This window comes from Polyodon spathula, chromosome 23 (genome assembly GCF_017654505.1).
Source record: "Polyodon spathula isolate WHYD16114869_AA chromosome 23, ASM1765450v1, whole genome shotgun sequence".
Classification (NCBI taxonomy): Eukaryota; Metazoa; Chordata; class Actinopteri; order Acipenseriformes; family Polyodontidae; genus Polyodon; species Polyodon spathula.
In genome coordinates this window covers 14,938,754-14,957,272 of record NC_054556.1, presented here as the reverse complement: position 1 = coordinate 14,957,272, position 18,519 = coordinate 14,938,754, and the positions used below count along the sequence as shown (strand labels likewise).

General features: G+C 38.1%; 2 protein-coding genes across 12 annotated transcripts in view; one reads left to right on the top strand and one right to left on the bottom strand.

Annotated features, from left to right (window-relative positions):
* Nucleotides 1-8,752, bottom strand: part of itpr1b (inositol 1,4,5-trisphosphate receptor, type 1b) — a 164,437-nt gene extending 155,685 nt beyond the window's left edge. For 9 of the 10 annotated variants that reach the window (XM_041225064.1, XM_041225066.1, XM_041225065.1 and 6 more), the window contains exons 1-3: nt 8,584-8,752; nt 3,868-3,977; nt 271-341 (exon numbers count right to left, since the gene is read on the bottom strand). In XM_041225064.1, the coding sequence (XP_041080998.1) occupies nt 271-341; nt 3,868-3,959 (163 nt within the window). In that variant the 5' untranslated portion in view covers nt 3,960-3,977; nt 8,584-8,752. Of the gene's footprint in view, nt 1-270; nt 342-3,867; nt 3,978-8,583 lie in introns of those variants that run through there. The other variant, XM_041225073.1, reaches the window with a different exon arrangement.
* Nucleotides 8,753-10,008: 1,256 nt separating this feature from the next.
* Nucleotides 10,009-18,519, top strand: part of LOC121298163 (formylglycine-generating enzyme-like) — a 44,235-nt gene continuing 35,724 nt past the window's right edge. For both annotated transcript variants that reach the window (XM_041225076.1, XM_041225075.1), the window contains exons 1-3: nt 10,009-10,372; nt 12,705-12,878; nt 13,450-13,524. In XM_041225076.1, coding sequence (XP_041081010.1) covers nt 10,091-10,372; nt 12,705-12,878; nt 13,450-13,524 — 531 coding nt within the window. In that variant the 5' untranslated portion in view covers nt 10,009-10,090. The remainder of the gene's footprint in view (nt 10,373-12,704; nt 12,879-13,449; nt 13,525-18,519) is intronic.

Here is an 18,519-nt window from a genome sequence, read left to right as displayed (position 1 = left end):
CAACTATTCCTAAATGTGTTCAGTTGCATCATAATTTCTTGTAGGAAAAGTAGAGGCTCATGATTCCCACCTTTGGACTTGGAATGCTGTGCTTGCGCCCCATGTAAAGAGTACATAAACAAATTGTTCAAGAACTGCAAAATCAGAATCAATTTTCACAAGAGAAGCATAATACGTATCCCTTAGTGTCTACAAAAATAGCTTAAGTAGGTTTCATTAGGAGCTTAGTTCCTGCAAAAGCACAATATTAAACCCCACCCCAGTGCTTACCTCTGAATTTCTTGGGTGGGTTGTTGAGATCCCCAGCCTCCGGCTGAACCACGCACCGATCATCAACAAGACTGCAAAGAGAAGAGGACAGTCGGTACAAAGCCTGGAAGACAACACACCTGCATGCAGGGCCACTGTGAACATCCTGCTCTTACGGTTTTGACAAATGTGTGGCAGGCAGGCCCGCTGAAACGGCATTTTGAAATCTATTTATAACCCTAACTACAGTATTCAGAAACACTAAAAAGCTTTCTGAAATTCAAACTGTTTTGACCAAGTCTTTTCAAATGGCATTAATATTGAAAGGACATTAACTTTGTCATTGAATTTTTACAAAAGTATTTCTCAATTCAGCACCATGGCTATTAACATTTTATTTTAGTGCTAGGACAAATATCTGACATGTATTTAGATACAAAAATCAGATGTTCGTATTTCGCTAGAAATAACAACAAATACCTTGCAATTATTTACCACCTCACCAGAAGATGCGTGACAGTTTAAAAAAATGGCAAATGAAAGAGCTCTGTGTGATGCGAGATTTATTTAAAAAAAAAAAAAAAAAAAAAACATAAAAAAGGACACACAGTGAGCTCTATGGAAAGCCATTTGGGTCAAAAAAGCATCTAGAGTGTCAGAATCTCATGGGACGGAAAAACAAGGTAAGCATGTCAGTCTGAAATGTCTCGCTTAACAGTGCCCAACTTTCTGAAAATGTTCTGTAGTTATTTTTATATAGACCTTTTCCCCACGGCTTACTGTGAAGAAATGGCAAGGAATGAAAAAAGTAAATAAAATTAAATGTGTTGTCAACTTCATGTACTATTTATTTCATGAATAAACAAAAAAGTGTTTAACTTGAACTGCTATTTGGCATCCTTTGTTTTGTAGTTAATTCACGGGAGTAAATTAAGGCCTACGCAATGTATTCTTTACTACTGGGATATTTATTTAGTTTAGCATGCTGTAAAATAAAAGGCACACAGAGGCCACACCCCTCTGCTATGCTGTCTCTTCCTGCATTCTGACTAATAATGGCTTTTATTACTGTCTGAAAACAAACAAATATCCAAAAAAAATATTGAAATTACGAGCGAATATCCAAACAGGAAAATCCTGTGTTCATCCCAGCACTAGCATTTCTACATAACCCTGAACTGTAACCCAACTGTCCTTTTTTCAACCCTGAAACCACTGATACAGGAGGTTGTTACTGTCAACAACAGGTTAAATACCCTTGAGTAAGGTGAAAGTGTTTACTATAGCAGCAATTATTGCGTTTATCAGCAAGCTTAACACACAGTCCAGTGTAGCATATCAAACGAAAACCTTCAACATGCATGCACACCAAGGGGAGACATTACACCTTTTTAAACAGCACTGTATTGCAGCATGCCATTGGTAATGTAACCCAAAATTCAGCTTAGTCTTAAAATAAATGGCATCTGGATACCCTCTCAAATGAATCCTAGCAGTCACTGGCATTATTTTTGATCATCTCCTGCTGTTGTGGCTCAGGGCCTTTGTAAGGAAATCTGGAATGACATACAGTTCTCCCAACAACTCCACTCCCTCTATTGAAATACAGAAGTTAAATATAATTGCTCTATTGAAACTGAAAACAAGCAGAATTGTACTACTGAAAATGAGCATGGCTCAATGGAAGAATGTGGGCATTTGAGAAGTCCATATTTGTACTGAAAAAGAATGTCCACGGAACAATGAGATTCAGGGAGCATGAAATGTTCCCCTAATGTCTACTTGGCAAATCAGCAGAACTCAAAATAAAAGGAAGTTGGCCTTAAACAATACATTCCAAAATCATTGAAGATCATACTCCTCATGTAACCAGTAGCAGACTGAGCTGGTGTAAAAGGGAGCATCAACAATTAACCTTTCGACCTGTCCTTATATTTGTAAAAGCTGGGTCTGTTTTTGTAAACTACTATTGTACTAGTGGCAGAAGATCTGGAAACTCCATAACCAGGCTCAATCCAAAGAATACACCCTTGCTTCATGTTTCAACGTAAAAACATAGAAAAGAAAGAGGTGTTTACGTGCATATTTATTTTTAGAACAAACGTCATTTTCCGGTTGTCGTATATATCAGTAGGGCTCTAGTCTACACCATCCAATCTGCCCACCTTGCTAGGAGTATAACCATTCATTGTGGTTTGAGGAATTCTTTACAAGGTGTATTAGATGTACAGTTTGCATTGTGATAAAACTGTAAGACCAAAAGCACAACCTGGCTCAATGTAGTTCAACAAATGGTTCTTGAAGTGCGATTATTGGTTCTTTATAGCTATCATTTAATTTGTCTTGATAAAAATAAATGTCTCTTAAATAGTTTGACCTCATTATAGTCCATCATACAGATTGTGAAGCTAGTACTGTATACTGTTACAACCCTACTCTTTGCTGTCAATGACCACACTCTGGTCTGGGTAGACCATGTGATCTTCTGATGTACAGTTGGGTGCACACTAAATGAGATCCTTCAAAGGCAGGGACAGTAATAGCCAACAATCACTGGGGATAAGGGAGTGAAAATATGATCTAGGTCAAGATGGGGTGAAGTTGTAAGGATGTGATCTCACAAACCTAGATACTTTTCCTTTATTGCAGGGTAATCTACTTGTTACTGATCTATATGGTTGATCGGATTTTGGTAGGGAAACAGCTGCTTGGACTCTTAAGGCCGGAGAAGCTGGAACAGTCCAGGTGTCTGATAAGGTAGCAGGCACTCAGCCCGCCCAGACACATCTTTACTAACCACTCCTTTTGATATCTGAAGGAATCATTGCAACAGTGTGTTAAATCAAGACTGCTGTTCAGAACAGGGCTTGTGGCAGCAGAAACGCAGCTAATGGTTCTTGCAAGGCTTGCATACTGAAACCCGGTTAATTCCTGCCACTGACCATTCTGGATTGTGTTCTGATCCTGGCTCCACCGGAAAATGGAGAGGAGTCAATAGACTGCAACTCCATTTTATTACTGCATGTGAAAAGCACTGGAACTGGCTTGGATTTTATTACAGGGAATATAAGACCTTGCCATCCAGGTTATAGCAGAACAATCTCCCCGTCTGTCCAACAGAACCTCACGATGAAACTTAAACTCCCCCAATCTGTCCAACAGAACAAACATCAGGATGAAACTTAAATGGAAATCAAACATTATAATTTTTTTTTTTAATTTGACATTTTGACTCCTGAAAACAGCCTTAACAGTGCAGTGCTCAATACAGTTTACATACTTAAGGACATAATGCGATTCCCCACTATCGTTTTATTTTGCTTCCCAGAGTATACAGGCCTCTATATAGTGGCATGTCTGTTGTACAAAGTGGCCAGAAAGCTTGTGTGCCTGCAGCTACAACTACCTTGGGTGATGTAAACAAACTGGTAAGCCAACAATGTCTGGTTTCTGTGGACATTGTATAAAACTGTCACCCAAGAATCGCATTATATTGTACAGGTATAAAATTACACCATAAAAACAATGGCAATTTAAGTTTGGAAAAACACCCCTGTCCAAGCAGTAACAATTAAAAAAAAAAAAAAAAAAAGTTATTGGAACATTTCACAAACTTACCCTAAAGTGCTGATAAATCCATTGACCGAACCCTCTGCATACAGAGAGGCAATGTCTCCAATATGTAGAAAACTGGACATCTTGTCAGACATTTCTCATTTCACCTTTTCCTGGAAATATAAAGAGCAGCATTTTCAAAAGAGATACCCTTCCCTCGGATACCAAAACAAATGTAGATCCCCAAATTGTTTTCCCAAATCCTTTTTACCAAGAAGGTCTACTTCCAGTACAGTAGTAAGGACCTTAACTGCACATAGCCTACATATTCAAATACATACATGGCTTTACATAATAAAAAATTACATCATGCAGAAGCTACTTTTTTTTGCATTAGGTCATTTGTTTTTATACTTTAATGTCTGTGAACCTTAGAATAAAAAATAAGAAATAAATACACCAAAAATGTAAGATTTAAGGTTTTTATTGTTATGTAGTATAGGAGCCTGAACAAAAAGCCTTTTGAATCCTTGTGGTTCCAAAGTACTGTATTAACACTGACTCACCCAGCCCTGGCACTTAAACAGCACAGGTAGCTCATTTTATATTGCTGCTCTGCGATCACATTTGTCCTGACAGGAACAGGTCTTGGTCCCCTGATGCAGACGGCTATCAAACTCATTGCATTGGAGAGCCCCTTGACCACTAGTTATGCCTGTACTGTATGCCACAATTCACATTTGTGCAGGAATCTGGAGAACCTGGAGGTTATGGAGGGGGGTGGCGTCTGTAAATCTATGGCACTTTTGCATATCCAGTTGTCAAACTTCGTATTAACATTTAGCACAAGTTAAGGAGTGTAACCAATTATGGGGATATAAGAGGTGTCTGTCCGTCATGCATTTTTGCATATAGAATATACGGATCAAAACGTTTCACTTACGCTATACTATTCTTCACATACTGTTGATATGTCCATAGTTTATCATACAGATAGCTCGCTTTTAATTTACAGCCATGGCTTGGAATGTATATTACTCACATACTTGTTTTTAAAATGAAGGTGTTGTCTATTAACAAGCTACATACTATCCATGGCTTCATTTTCACTTTGACACAGGTGAAACCTGTTTACCATCACATTTAATGTTGTTTCTGGATAACGTAGCAGTTGGTTTCCTCTGAATTTGTGTTACAGATAATGGGGGCCCCCACTTCAATTCCATACTGACCCATTTAATTATTTGCTGTAACAAAGGAAATTACAGTAACAAGATGAAACAAACACTTTGTCTCCGAAGGAAAAAATGGTGCAATATCATGCCAATTACAAACGGGAGATGGCAAACAAAAACAAAGCATCCCGAGTTAGAATCATATGGGAATTGTTTGTAAATCTGAGGTAAAACTGTTAAGTGAAAATATTCTGTATCATTTACATTTGAAACAGTGCAGCAGTGAAATGGGTCATTTCTTCTGGACAGTTCAGATAATGGAAATTAAGTAAAAATCAAGACTACAGCCGTGTACCAAACAGTAAGTCGATAACAGTGTCTTGTCTATTGCAGAAATTTAGTCGCAGGACGTAAAAATGGGAGCCAGGTCAGATGTCCACGTCACTGACAGCAACACATTCAGCATGCAGGGTTTACAGCCTGTAAGTATGAAGTCACTGGGGTTCTGTGATATGAGGCTTTGGCATGGTGGTTCTGGCAACTTCCTAGTTGTCTGTTTTACTGTTTCTTTGCTTGCTGAGCCAAGCTATCCTGAAAGTCCTGTTATCTATTCACTAGCAATCTTGATTTCTGTGTTGCCTTCAGGGCATGATACAGACTGGGGATATATATATATATATATATATATATATATATATATATATATATATATATATATATATATATATATATATATATATATATATATATATATATATATATATGGAAGTGTGAAATATAAATAAACAAAATGCCTATTCAAGATTCAATTTAGCACCATTTATTGAACCAGAGTTTGAAATTAAGTAAAAACTGTAGTTCATGAAAGTCCAGACTTTAGCAAGTTAATTTTAATTAGCAAGTTAATTTTAATGCCATTTACAATATTCCAGAAACAGTCCTCCGGAGTCCACTACTTCCACAGTGGTGAGCAACCTCAGGTCAGTTCCAAGAGGTTGCTATGTTAGACATATCAAAGCAAAATAAGTTTAAATTACTATATAGGGTTATGATGAATATTACATTTAATTACCTTACTGATCTCTCCCACAATAGAGAGAGGACACTGAATTAAAGCAATTTTCCAATGCCAAGTTTAATTATGGCAGAAACAAGATTAACAATATCAATACATAAAATCAACTAAAATTAAATTGACAATATCACGATAATACATTGTTTGAACCCAACAGCAGATTCCGGCTTGAATAGTTAAATGTATTTTACACAGGCCTCAGGCTGTAAATCCCTGCTTTATTGTCATCAATTAACATAGCAAATAAAAAGTATCTTTTATGGTGGAGGCTGGAAGTAAACCCTACACTATGGGTTAATCAGTGATGCAGGCAGTAACCTTGCCAACCATGTCATTGAAAGAATTAGTCTACACAAAGAATCCTGTTAATTTGGTTCCCCCTTCACCCATACTGATAAACCACCTTTAAAACATCACAGGAAGATTTTACATTCAGATGAAAGAGATACGATGCTGGAAAAGGATTAAACCTTCCCCAATTCTAAAACCTTTGGATCCCAGAATGCCCATGGGCTCCTGTAGTCAAAGACCCACTGGACCTGCATCCCTTTGTACAGCACGATAGACAGGGTACCTCTTCTGTATAGAGCACAATCACAGTAGAAGGAGCTACTAGGGGAATCTAGCATGCATCCATCACATATGTTCACCTAGAGACAATTTATTAGAGCTTCCACCAGTGCAAACAGGATATATATGGCTGCAGTGATAGGACTAATTTTACCTTGTGACAAAACACACAGTGGAAAGTTTAGAACAAGGGTCCCCATCCCTGGTCCTGGAGAGCTACAGGGTCTCCTGGTTTTCGTTTCAATCAAGATCTGTTATTAAACTGAACCAATTACTGGCTTTAATTAATCGAGATGTTCCAGATCTTTAACCACTGATGATGCAAAGACACCTATTAAAACTGCAGAATTTACGCTATCCAGGACCAGGGCTGAAGACCCCTGGGTTATATCTGATGGAATTGCCAACAGCCACCTTTGGGAAGAGGCTTATTTGCAACGCTGTACCCCAGAGCCATCTTCAAATGTCTTATTCAAAAAGTACAAATCTTTTAGATAAACCAAACATGTCTCACAACTAAGGTACTAAACAACTGTGAGGATGCAGCACACTGTTGCATTGGTCACCCTGTCTCCTCCTGTTTTTGATATGCTGTTATGCCAGTAGTATTGTGTATTGTCTATTTATAGACTTATTGGAAAGCTGTAAAACACTAATGCACAGCAGAGGAGGACTTGGTCTGATTAATGCAGCAAGACAGTTCTATATTAATGTTCAAATTTATTTCACAATACCGAGACGTTCTGATTCATAGCATCAGCATGCAAGCTGTATACAGTACCAGTGTTTAGATTCAAAAGCCTACAAAATACAACATAATAGAATTCGGAATATAGCACAAGCAAGGTGTTGTGGATATTGTTGACCGAATGCAAGTCAATTCCAGCCCGGGTACTCCTAACTCATCCTGCTTTCAAATCACAAGAATCCTCTTCATCGTTGGTTTCAACGAAAAAAAATTAAACAACTTTTGCAACAGAATCAAAGACCTTGCTTCGTATCCACGATAATTTATCATAAAAGTAAACGTTTTTTTTTCCATTGACTTCCACTGAATCTCAACATGGGCTACTGGAGACAGCATCATTCCGTGCTAAAATAAACGTCTTCCGTTCTGCAAACCAGTTAGCGTGCCGACCTGTATTTGCACAGTTTTTGTCCAATACTGTACAAATGGCACAGTTTAGACTGCACTCTAATCAAATACAAAATGTATTGACAACGGAAACTTCAGGTTCCTAAATGCATACCGGTTGTCCAGTAAAAAGTGCATACATTGCAATCGCCTGGTTTAGGAGCCGACCTGCCCATAAAAGTCGTGTCATTTTAATTGGCCAAGTTGCGCAATGACACTGGTCATTGTCCCTTTAATACAGTTGTTGTTTTGGAAAAAGGCCAGGCCATTTTTAGCATACAAACCTATTTTATTTTCAAGTATAATCGCATGAGTGCATTATTGTTTTAACGTGATAATGAATGCAATCACGACCAATTATTCTTCAAATAGTGTTATCAGTGTTCACCAGAATATCAGCGACTAATAGCAAAAAGGGCAGAGATGACCTTTGCCTGCTCAATTAAGTCATAAGCGTTAAAAACAAACTTATCTTTGGAACTTCGTAGCACAGCATCTGAATAGTTCGCAATTTACAGAATCTTAATGACTGTCAGTATGCATATTTAAGATCCAAGTCGTCAAGGCAAACGCTATATGCTTCATAACAGAAGTCCCTATGTCTCTTCTTCCTCTGAACTGAGTCGGCTGCAGCGTCAATAAACGACAAACTTTTCTCAAAACAAAATCCCCAATCAACATAAAGCCTAAAGCACAGAAACATTACAAATACACGCGACAAGACTGAGAGCTGTGAGTTTAACTGTCTGCAAACAATAGTATTTTAAAGAGGATAGTTCGAAAATGTTTAGGGAGTTAAAGAAAAATGTGGAAACAAGTTTTACCTTTACTACAGGAAGAGCTCTTCTTGAATAGATGTGCTTCAGTAATAGTAACAGCTGCTCGCTACTTATGTCCTGTTTTCATTTTATTCCATGTTTGTTAAACTCCGTTAGAAAAGAGGCGGATCTTGCAAGGCTTACTCGCTCCTCTGCTCCGCTCAGCTCAGCTGTATATCCACAAGAGCAATACAGCGCACTTTGGCGTCTCTTTTGCTTTTATATGAATAGGGAGTTCTGGGAAATGTAGTCTCAATCGACGCGCGAGGACGTGCAAGGTTACAGAAAGGGTAAACCTTTAAAACTACACACCCCAGCATGACACATTTTTTTAGTATGTTTAAAGGAATAGCATTTCATTCTAAATTGATTTTTTCATCAGTTGTGTACACCACAGCAACAACTTGTTTCTCCTTAATTATTCCTTGCATGTCATGTTATATAGTCCGTGTTCTGTACACAGTTACAGAGTCTTACAAAGTATGTTTAAAAAAAAAAAAAACTCTAGAAAACTAGGATTGTGGAGTTTTCAGTGTAGTGGTATGACATACCAACATGCATTAAACATTTGAGTCTTCTTTTTTTTTAAGGGGAGTTGGTTGAGTAAGATTTAAGCTATACGGTATGCTTAGGAATATTAGACCTAATAGATTGGCTTCCTATACAGCAGGTTTTAGGATCAACTCAAGCCGCGGGCAGCAAATCAAATGTATATAAAGTTCAAGTGGTGTCCGTATACTAGTGTTACACAGGAAGTGAACATATACAGATTTGACATCAAACAAGAAATGAGAAATGTGCTTTAAAGACTTTGGATTAGTTATTTCTAGAGCAGCTCAAAATAACCCACTTAACGGTGTGCTAAGCACTGCTCTGCTCCTCTTACGCAGGGGCAGACTATGTGCGCTGCACATCATCACTCACCACAAAGTCACTGGCCACACAGTACAGTACTCTACCGAGCAGTGATCTGACAGTGAGCGGAGAACCCCCTGTTCTTCATAATATTTAACACAGACAGTTTTGAATGAAAAGTTCTAAGCAACTGTGTGTGACCTAAACATTTCTCCCTAAAGGTGCTAACTCGGATCAAGACTGTTTCAATTGTGTTGCTTGTAACTTGAACAAGGAGTAAACAACTTGACATTGTTATCTGTTCAAACAAACAGAAACAGCTCTGATATATTTACAGTACATAGAGATCCTGACATAATTTTATAAAGAAACAATTTGAGGGGTCTTGAAGACAGGAATATTATAAAGAGGTTTGATAAATACATATTTACTGAAATGTCCAACTCCAATTACTTGAACCTGCTCTGCATACACCAAACGCCTCTAAGCACCTAACCATGTACTGTTATTGCTAAGCAACGCAGAGGACTGGCTGACAGAAGTACGTCAGATGATTAATCACATGACCTGTCCTCTGCAAAGATGGCTGTTGTGTACACATCGAATTGAATTACTGTGAGAAACCAAATTCCTATACCACCGGGGCGGATATGCAAAGATGATTCACGGTTTAGCTGTGTCGTTTTTAACATTCACTTTAGTTTACGCATCCGTAGTTAATGAAATTGAAGAAAAGTCGACTTCAGTTTCTGAAGATCCAAACTTGCACTCGCCATCCGAAGAAGGACGAAGTTGTGGATGCAACTCTCTGAACAGAGCCGGTGTCTCTAGTGGAAGTGAAAGCGGGGTTTTGTTTCCTGAGGAGGCTGCTATCAAGTACACAAGAGAGGCAAATGTACCGCCAGTAATAAACACTAAGGAGACAGCAAGGTTCAATCAGGTACGAACACGCTGACTACCAACTAACCAAACAGGATTGTTGTAAACATTCTGCAAGTGTGATTGTTTAGTAATGCATTGCCCTCTATTGTACATTATACTAATATTCCAGATTAACTTTCTGTGACCTTGCATGATGCAGTCAGGTTTTGTGTACTCGTATTAACATCTCTGAAGAGAATTCCTCACTGGTGCAAGCTGTCTTCATGGGACTCTTATCTGTCCGTGTTTTTTTTTCTTTCTTAAAACCATTAGTCAGCACTTTTACCAGCATGTCCAGCTGAAACCCGGCACCAACAGTCCTGCTGTTACAGTCTTTGACAAACAAGTAACTTTTCTTGTTCCTGCTGTGGGGTTTTTGGTACATGATCCACACTTGCTTGAGACAGGGGCAGGTGTGTGGGTGCATAAGGAGTGCTGTGTAACTCTTGTCCCTCATGGTGGATATCTGTGCTAAAAGTCATATATCACGTACAAGAATAATCTTTGTATGATTCTTTTGCTTGATTCAAATGCTCAGTTAGCCAGTAATACTACACTGGATTTGTATTATCCACCAATGTATTGTAAAATGGCATGTTCAATTGTCTACAGCTACTGTATGGCCAAAAACACAACACATGACATATAGTGTGCTTTCATCAATACACCTGATGAAGTTTCATGTTTTGTTTTAATAAATAATAAAATGTTTTTAAACAAAATGCAAGAGGAATCTGATGCACATAATTATTAGTGGTCGACCAACCTTGTCCATTGTTTAACTCTGCAGAGACATCATAAAGTGCCTTATGGTTTGGAAAACGTTTTGCTATGCATGAATGAGACGAGAAGCTATATATATATATATATATAGATAGAGAGAGAGATTGATTCTCTCTGCCTAATATTTCACGGAATACCTCCGTTTTGAAAAAACCTTTTTCAAAACGACACGTACTTTGAGATATCTATAATATATATATTATATATATATATATATATATATATATATATATATATATATATATATATATATATATATATATGAGAGAGAGAGAGAGAGAGAATGAGAATGAGAGACAACAGACAGAGAGAGAGAGAGGAGAGGGACAGACAGAAGACAGTGCCTATAGAAAGTCTACACCCCCTTTCAAAATTTTCACCTTTTGTTGCCTTATAGCCTGGAATTAAAATGCACTCAAATAGTTTTTTTTTTTTTTTCATTTATCTGCACATCCTACCCCACAACTTCCAAGTGAAAAAAAATATTCTAGAAATTTGAGGAAAATTAATTAAAAAATAAAAACTGAAATAGCTTGGCTGGATAAGTGTCCACCCCCCTTGTAATAGCAATCCTAAATTAGCTCAGTTGTAACCAATCGCCTTGAAAATCACACACCGTTAAGTGGCCTCCACCTGTGTTAAATTGTAGTGATTCACATGATTTCAGGTTAAATTCAGCAGTTTCTGCAGGTTCAGTTGTTGAAAGGCACAGGTCAGGGGATGGGTATAAAACAACATCAAGGCCTGAATAGCCCTTGGAACAAGGTCAAGATGATTATTAAGAAGTGGAAGGTGTATGGCACCGCCAAGACCCTGTCTAGGTCAGGCTGCCCCTCCAAACTGGATGACCGAGCAAGAAGGAGACTGATCAGATAGGCTACCAAGAGGCCAATGGCAACTTTGCAAGAGCTACAAGCTTTTATGGCCAAGACTGGTCAAAGTGTGTATGTGACAACAATATCCCAAGCACTCCACAAATCTGGCCTGTATGGTAGGGTGGCAAGAAGGAAGCCATTACTTAAGAAAGCCCACCTTGAATCCCGATTTGAAGTATGCAAAAAAACACTCAGGAGATTCTGTAACCATGTGGCAAAAAGTTTTGTGGTCTGACAAAACTAAAATGGAACTTTCTGGCCTAAATGCATAGCGTTATGTTTGGTGCAAACCCAACACTGCACATCACCCAAAGAACACCATCCCTACTGTGAAGCAAGGTGGTGGCAGCATCATGTTATGGGGATGTTTCTCATCGGCAGGGACTGGGGCACTTGTCAGGATAGAAGGGAAAATAAATGGAGCAAAATACAGAGAAGTCCTTGAGGAAAACCTCTGTAAGTCATTATTAGGTGATTTGTTGTGGGTTGTCTAGGTGTCTTTTGAACAGAGGCCCTGTTCCCTAATGAAATATTAGACAGGGACTGTGAAGTTACTGGGAAGCTAGCTACGTGCGGCTCTGATTGGATTCATTGTTGCATCTCTAAACACCTTCTTTATTCACAAACTGAGGGAGGTGTATTGTGTACTATAACCATGTGCCCATTTCTTTCCTTTCTGTCTCCCTCTTCCAGATGGTGCTGATCCCTGGGGGAGTGTTCATGATGGGGACAGATGAGCCGGCTATACCTCAGGATGGGGAAGGGCCAGCCAGAAGAGTGCACATTCAGCAGCTCTACATGGATATGTATGAAGTCAGCAACTTGGAGTTTGAGCTCTTTGTAAATGCTACTGGTCATGTAACAGAGGTAAGATACCTGAAAGTACTGGGGACAGATGAATACAGGACCACTGGTGGTGGGATAGCTGTGTCATATTTTACACCCAGAAGATGATGCTCAGGTATAGTTATATAAGAAGTGAAAGCATGGTAAAGCATAGATATGCGTAAAGCACAGAGAGGTATGGTAAAGCATATTAAAAAAGCTTGGTTCCTAAGCTTGTAAAAACTGCAAAAAATGTATAATGGACTTGTTGAATCAAGCCTGCCTGTGTTGGTCCTACACAAGTCAAAACAATGAGGGTGTGTATCTTTGTCCAACCACAGTAGTAAGAAAGTTATAGTGGTGGTTAACCAATGTTTTTATATAACTAGTTTTGTGGAGGGTCCCAAAAAATGTATTTTACTTGGAGTGACTACTGTTGTGGCCTGACAAATGTTATTGGTCAGTCTTAGTCTGCAGAACTTGTAATGATTTCTTTTGTCAAAGTGTATATTTGTATATTTCAATATGCCATGGCTAAGTGTTGTAAAGTCAGAGACTAGTCTATTGAAAATAGTCCCAATCTTCTTGTGTAAAGTTGTTATTTTTTTACCAGGCAGAAAAGTTTGGAGACTCTTTTGTGTTTGAAGGTCTATTGAGTGAAAAAGTAAAGAACAAAATCACACAGGCTGTAAGTATAATATATCTTTTTATTATTAATATTATTCACCAGCTTGTTTTGTGTTGTTTAATTTTTATAAGATACATTAGGAACAATGGTCCCTATTCACAAAATGTTAAAGACCTAGTATCATGCATTCTTTTTTCATTATGAACAACTTTACCTGACCTGTAAGAACAGTTTTGATATCAGAGAGACCCAACCATAGAATTGTTATTGATTTTTGAATTAAAAATTGTAAATGAAAGTATTAAGATCGAAGTATGTATGGAAAATTGGTGCAGTTGTGAAAGCAGGCCTGGAACTACAAACTGAAAAAAAAAAATTGCCCTGATCTCAATAAAAGTAACCAGTAACCCACAGTGATAGTATAGTTTGCATCACCATTGTTATAAAGTGATTTATTGTCTGACCTAGGTAGTATTTAATTGATTGAACTACCCTTGCCTAGCATAGCTATTTTACAAAACCTTTAAAAGTGCCGACAAAAATACAAACAGATAAAATAGCTGTAATACCTGCTAAAGTTAGTGATTCATGTCATTGATCATGTCAGTGTTCATGTCATTGATCTTTTCTGTGAAAATGTGAGAACATGACCACTGATGTTTACATCATATTCACTGGTTTCTTCCTCAATGACACACATTGCATGGAATAGTTTGTATTGCAGAGGGAGATATGCTGATGACTTAAAAACGGCAAATCATTATTAGTGCAGAAACAGTAATAAGTGATGATTAAGAACACACTAAATAGCCAGTAAAATAGTATGCTAATTTAGATGGTATAACTTTTCCTGTAGAGGTAATTACCCCAATTTGAATGAATCTTGGCAGTTTCACTTAATATTTGTACAAAAGTGGAAAAAAAAACAGCGAGGGTCACCATATTTGTTGCCTCAGGAAGCCTGAACAATTTGTGTAATGAGGCCTGTATAAAATTATGTTCATTTTATTAAATATAATACAAAATAAACAGAAACAATGAAGAGACTGATTCTGAATGATTGCAAACATTATAAAAAGGATGCACAAGAATACATAAATAAATATAGCTCTACAGTATATATTTGCCACGTTGCCATCTAGACTGTGAATGCCATCTATAAATCTTAATCTCCTCCTCCAATATCAAACTAAGGCTATTGTCTACAAATACAATCTGCAGAGATAGGTCAGAGAACCTGAAGGTATCATTTGTTTGTATAATTTAAATTTAATAATCAAATCACCTACTTCCTATATTGCCATGATAATATAAAGTTATTTCCAGCTCTCTGTTCTGCCTGGATGCTTATTTCTACAGTCCAGGGTAAAAACCCGCCACTGGCATTCTTTGCATTGGGCACTCATTAAGTAACTTCCTCCATTAAAGTTGGAGAGCTTGAGTTGTGCAGTCCCAAGTAGGTCTGAAATCAGTTTGATTTTAATATCTGATGGATATGAAGAAGACTGATTTCAGACTGGCGGATGTACTGTGAGGTGTACAGTATATTGGTTAATTTGAGGTTTAGTAGCAGTGTGATCTCTCTGCTTGATAGCACTAAGCCCCTTTACTTCATTTAAGTGATTGTAGTTAACAAAATATTTCCTTAATCCTTGTGAGTTGTGTGTTTAAATTTGTCAATGTATTTTTATTTTAAACATGATTTACTGTACTACACTTGGTTAAAGAAATCTGTTAGCAAGCCACGCTTTCAGTTTGTGTTGCACTTGAGGGTGAAATTAGCCCCACTCTTTCCATGGTTTCTTTCCTGTCATTAACGAACCAGCTGCTTCCCCTGACTGACATGCATTCAGCCAGTAACATGCTTTGAACAAGAAGACACTGCTGAGTGCAAACAGATAATCAGTGAATAAGGCATAACCTAAAGTAGTACCAGATACCATGTTTTTTTTAAAGGAACATGCATGTGTGCTATAACATGCATTTCTTTCAAAATCTTTTTAGCTAATAGACGAATTAGGTTTGTGTAATTATTTTCTTAGCTGGAATTGCTTTAAGCACCTGCTCTACAGAAAATATGAGTGGGTGCCAAGCATAGTGCAGTACTCAGTGTCCAGGCCAGACCCCTTGTGCCATACCAAGCCAGCACAGTGCCAGGGTCTCTGTGCCATGCCAAGCCAGCGCAGTGCCAGGGTCTCTGTGCCATACCAAGCCAGCACAGTGTCAGGGTCTCTGTGCCATACCAAGCCAGTGCAGTGCTAGGGTCTCTGTGCCATGCCAAGCCAGCATGTTGCCAGGGTCTCTCTTATAATGGTTGCTGGTGCTCAGTGAGCTACCCTGGATAAACATCTTCCGATAAATAAATAAACACACCCAAATGAGCTCTTCCAGCTCCAGTTTCTGATTCACTTCCTTTGGGAATTCAGTGACCTACTAACAGAAACAAAAATAGCACTGGAAAAATTTAGATCAAGAAAGATAACTGTGCGGTTTACTTGTTTGTGTTGTTTATTTATTATGTTATGCGGAAATTCATCAAATGCATTCTGAACCAGTGCAAAAACACCATTCTATTACAGTACATTAAAAAAAGAACCTATTCTGCAGTCAATTTATACAAGTTATTGTAATTTATTTTATTGTTTCTCAGTTTGATGACTAGGGGTGGGGACAATTTCACCCCCTATGTGAAATGACCCAGGATGTGCTTGCAAACAGATACCATGCGCTTGCTACAGCATGTCCTACATTTATTAAATGAGGTTAACTGAAGAATTTCTTCTCGTAGTAGCAATTTGTTAAACATGGGTGGAATGTGTCCATGCTGATCTCTTGATGTGTTTTTAATGAGTGACCATTCATTATCCTGAAGAAAGAAGAAAATACGGATGCCAGAATACGGTTGTGAAATATGAGAATTTCTGGATCCACCCATTTGGTCTAATTCCTTAAGGGACTGCAAACCAATCCTAGACCTGGCACCCTAAAGGTAAAAGGGACCCCTAGGCTTACCAAAGCAGTGCTCTGTAAACAGACTAACTTTAAATAACTTTCAATATATAAACAACAAAGGAGCACTGGCAGTTCAGGGAGAGCTACACCATTGCACACATACAGATACCATCTCCCTATTCTTGTCATAGGCAAGTCTGCAGTCATAAAGACGCTTATTAATAAGATCAACTAGTAAGAAATACCTAAATGCCTGTTAGCATGAATATAAATTAAAACAAAGCCTTCCGTGTGCAGGTCTTTAGTTTCCAGCCCGGCTACTGAAATGTTAATGTTTTGGTAGCTGTTAAAGAGCACTTGGTTACTCTGAATCCTATTCATGGAGAATTAAACTGCTGTTGTTAATATGCTGTCTCAATAAACTGCGAGTAAAGGGAAGGGGCTTGCCACCAGGGTTGATTTTGAGTCTTCATCAGAGTTTTAAAGCACCCCTCTATCCTCAATAGACCTCTCTGAATCATGTTTAAACTCCAGTACTCTGCTACATCATTAACCTGTCCCCCTGCACCACTCACACCAATGTATGTAAACTACCGCATTTAGTATTTGAATACCCAAATTGTCTTTCACAGAAGAAAAGGAGGGCATATGATAGTAGTGGCTGTGCTAGTAATAAGTAATAAGTAAGTCTACAGTAATTCCCTCTGGATACCAGTGTTAAAGCATAATTAGATCTCTCTCCAGAGAGTCTCCACTTTTGTTTTAAGATGATTGAAATAATAAGATTGCAGTATTGGGTACATACACACCTACAAACCAGGTGCCTACCCTGCCCTTGCGACTGAAAATGATTTGCAGTTTATGTACTGCAGAATACATGTCAGGTTACCATTTGCAAAAGAAAAGAATGAATCAGTCATTATTTACAGATGGTATAATTTCAATACAAGGCGGTTACTATGGAGATTTTCGGCACTACTATTTAAAATGTATAACGATTGTTGTTCAACATCCAGGCCAGTGCTCATTAAATTTTAAGTAAGTATGTGACCCAAAATGTCAGAAGTTTCCAACTGTTTGCAGTGTACTATTGTTGTGGTACCAGTGTACATAGTCACAGCTATTTCTGTCCGCAGTGTAAAAGCCCATAGCCTTTCTCAAGACACAGAACCTCTGGGGAGGTTCAGTAACCTCAGCACTGATTGGGTAAGACAGCCAGAGCATGTTATGCTTCATCAGTTTTGCACCATACCCAGTACTGTGCACTTCGGCTCACTGCTTTAACTGTTTTATACTACATCTTCCTGTTGCAGTGACTGTATTAAGGTAAACAGAACATAGTCAGGTTATGAGTTATTATTATTATTTGTACCATTCTTTTTTGTAAAAATATTTTACTGTTTTTGGAACAAAATTAGCGACATCAAACTCATTTTGCGGTTGCTATTTACTACTGTAACTAACAGTTTTATTTACCGTGGAGGTTATTTTTGAAAACTATAGCTTTGTGAGTAAATGTGCTCACTTTTAAGTGTAACCATTAGCCTGTTCCCCTGCCTTTAGTACATACAGGTAAGAAATATCACATAGAAGGAGAGGAGAAGGTGCCCAGAAATCACATTATACAATCATTCAAACAGAACAAAAACACTGAAACAGCCATAAGAAAAACCAAAGATGAGATGCTTGATATGCAAAGGCATGCTAGCCTGTATTATAATATAATAATATCTTTATTTTTATGTAGCACCTTTCATAGTGGACCACCATCACAAAGCGCTTTACAGAGGTAGGCTGTGAACTGTGCATTATATGTAGAGTAACTTACAATAGGACATTGATTTGACATCACATCCGCAGGATGGAGCACAAGGAGGTTAAGTGACTTGCACAGAGTCACACAGTGAGTCAGTCAGTGGCAGCAGGGTGGGATTTGAACCCGTGACCTGGTTACAAGCCCTGGACTTTAACCACTGGGCCTCACTACATCCCCATATTAGTTAATAAAACTGTGCTATTACCCATATCAAGTTCCTCTTTAAGTGTATAACAATGAAGACCTGCCTCAGCTTAATTTGTTACACCTGTGGCTTTGTAATTATG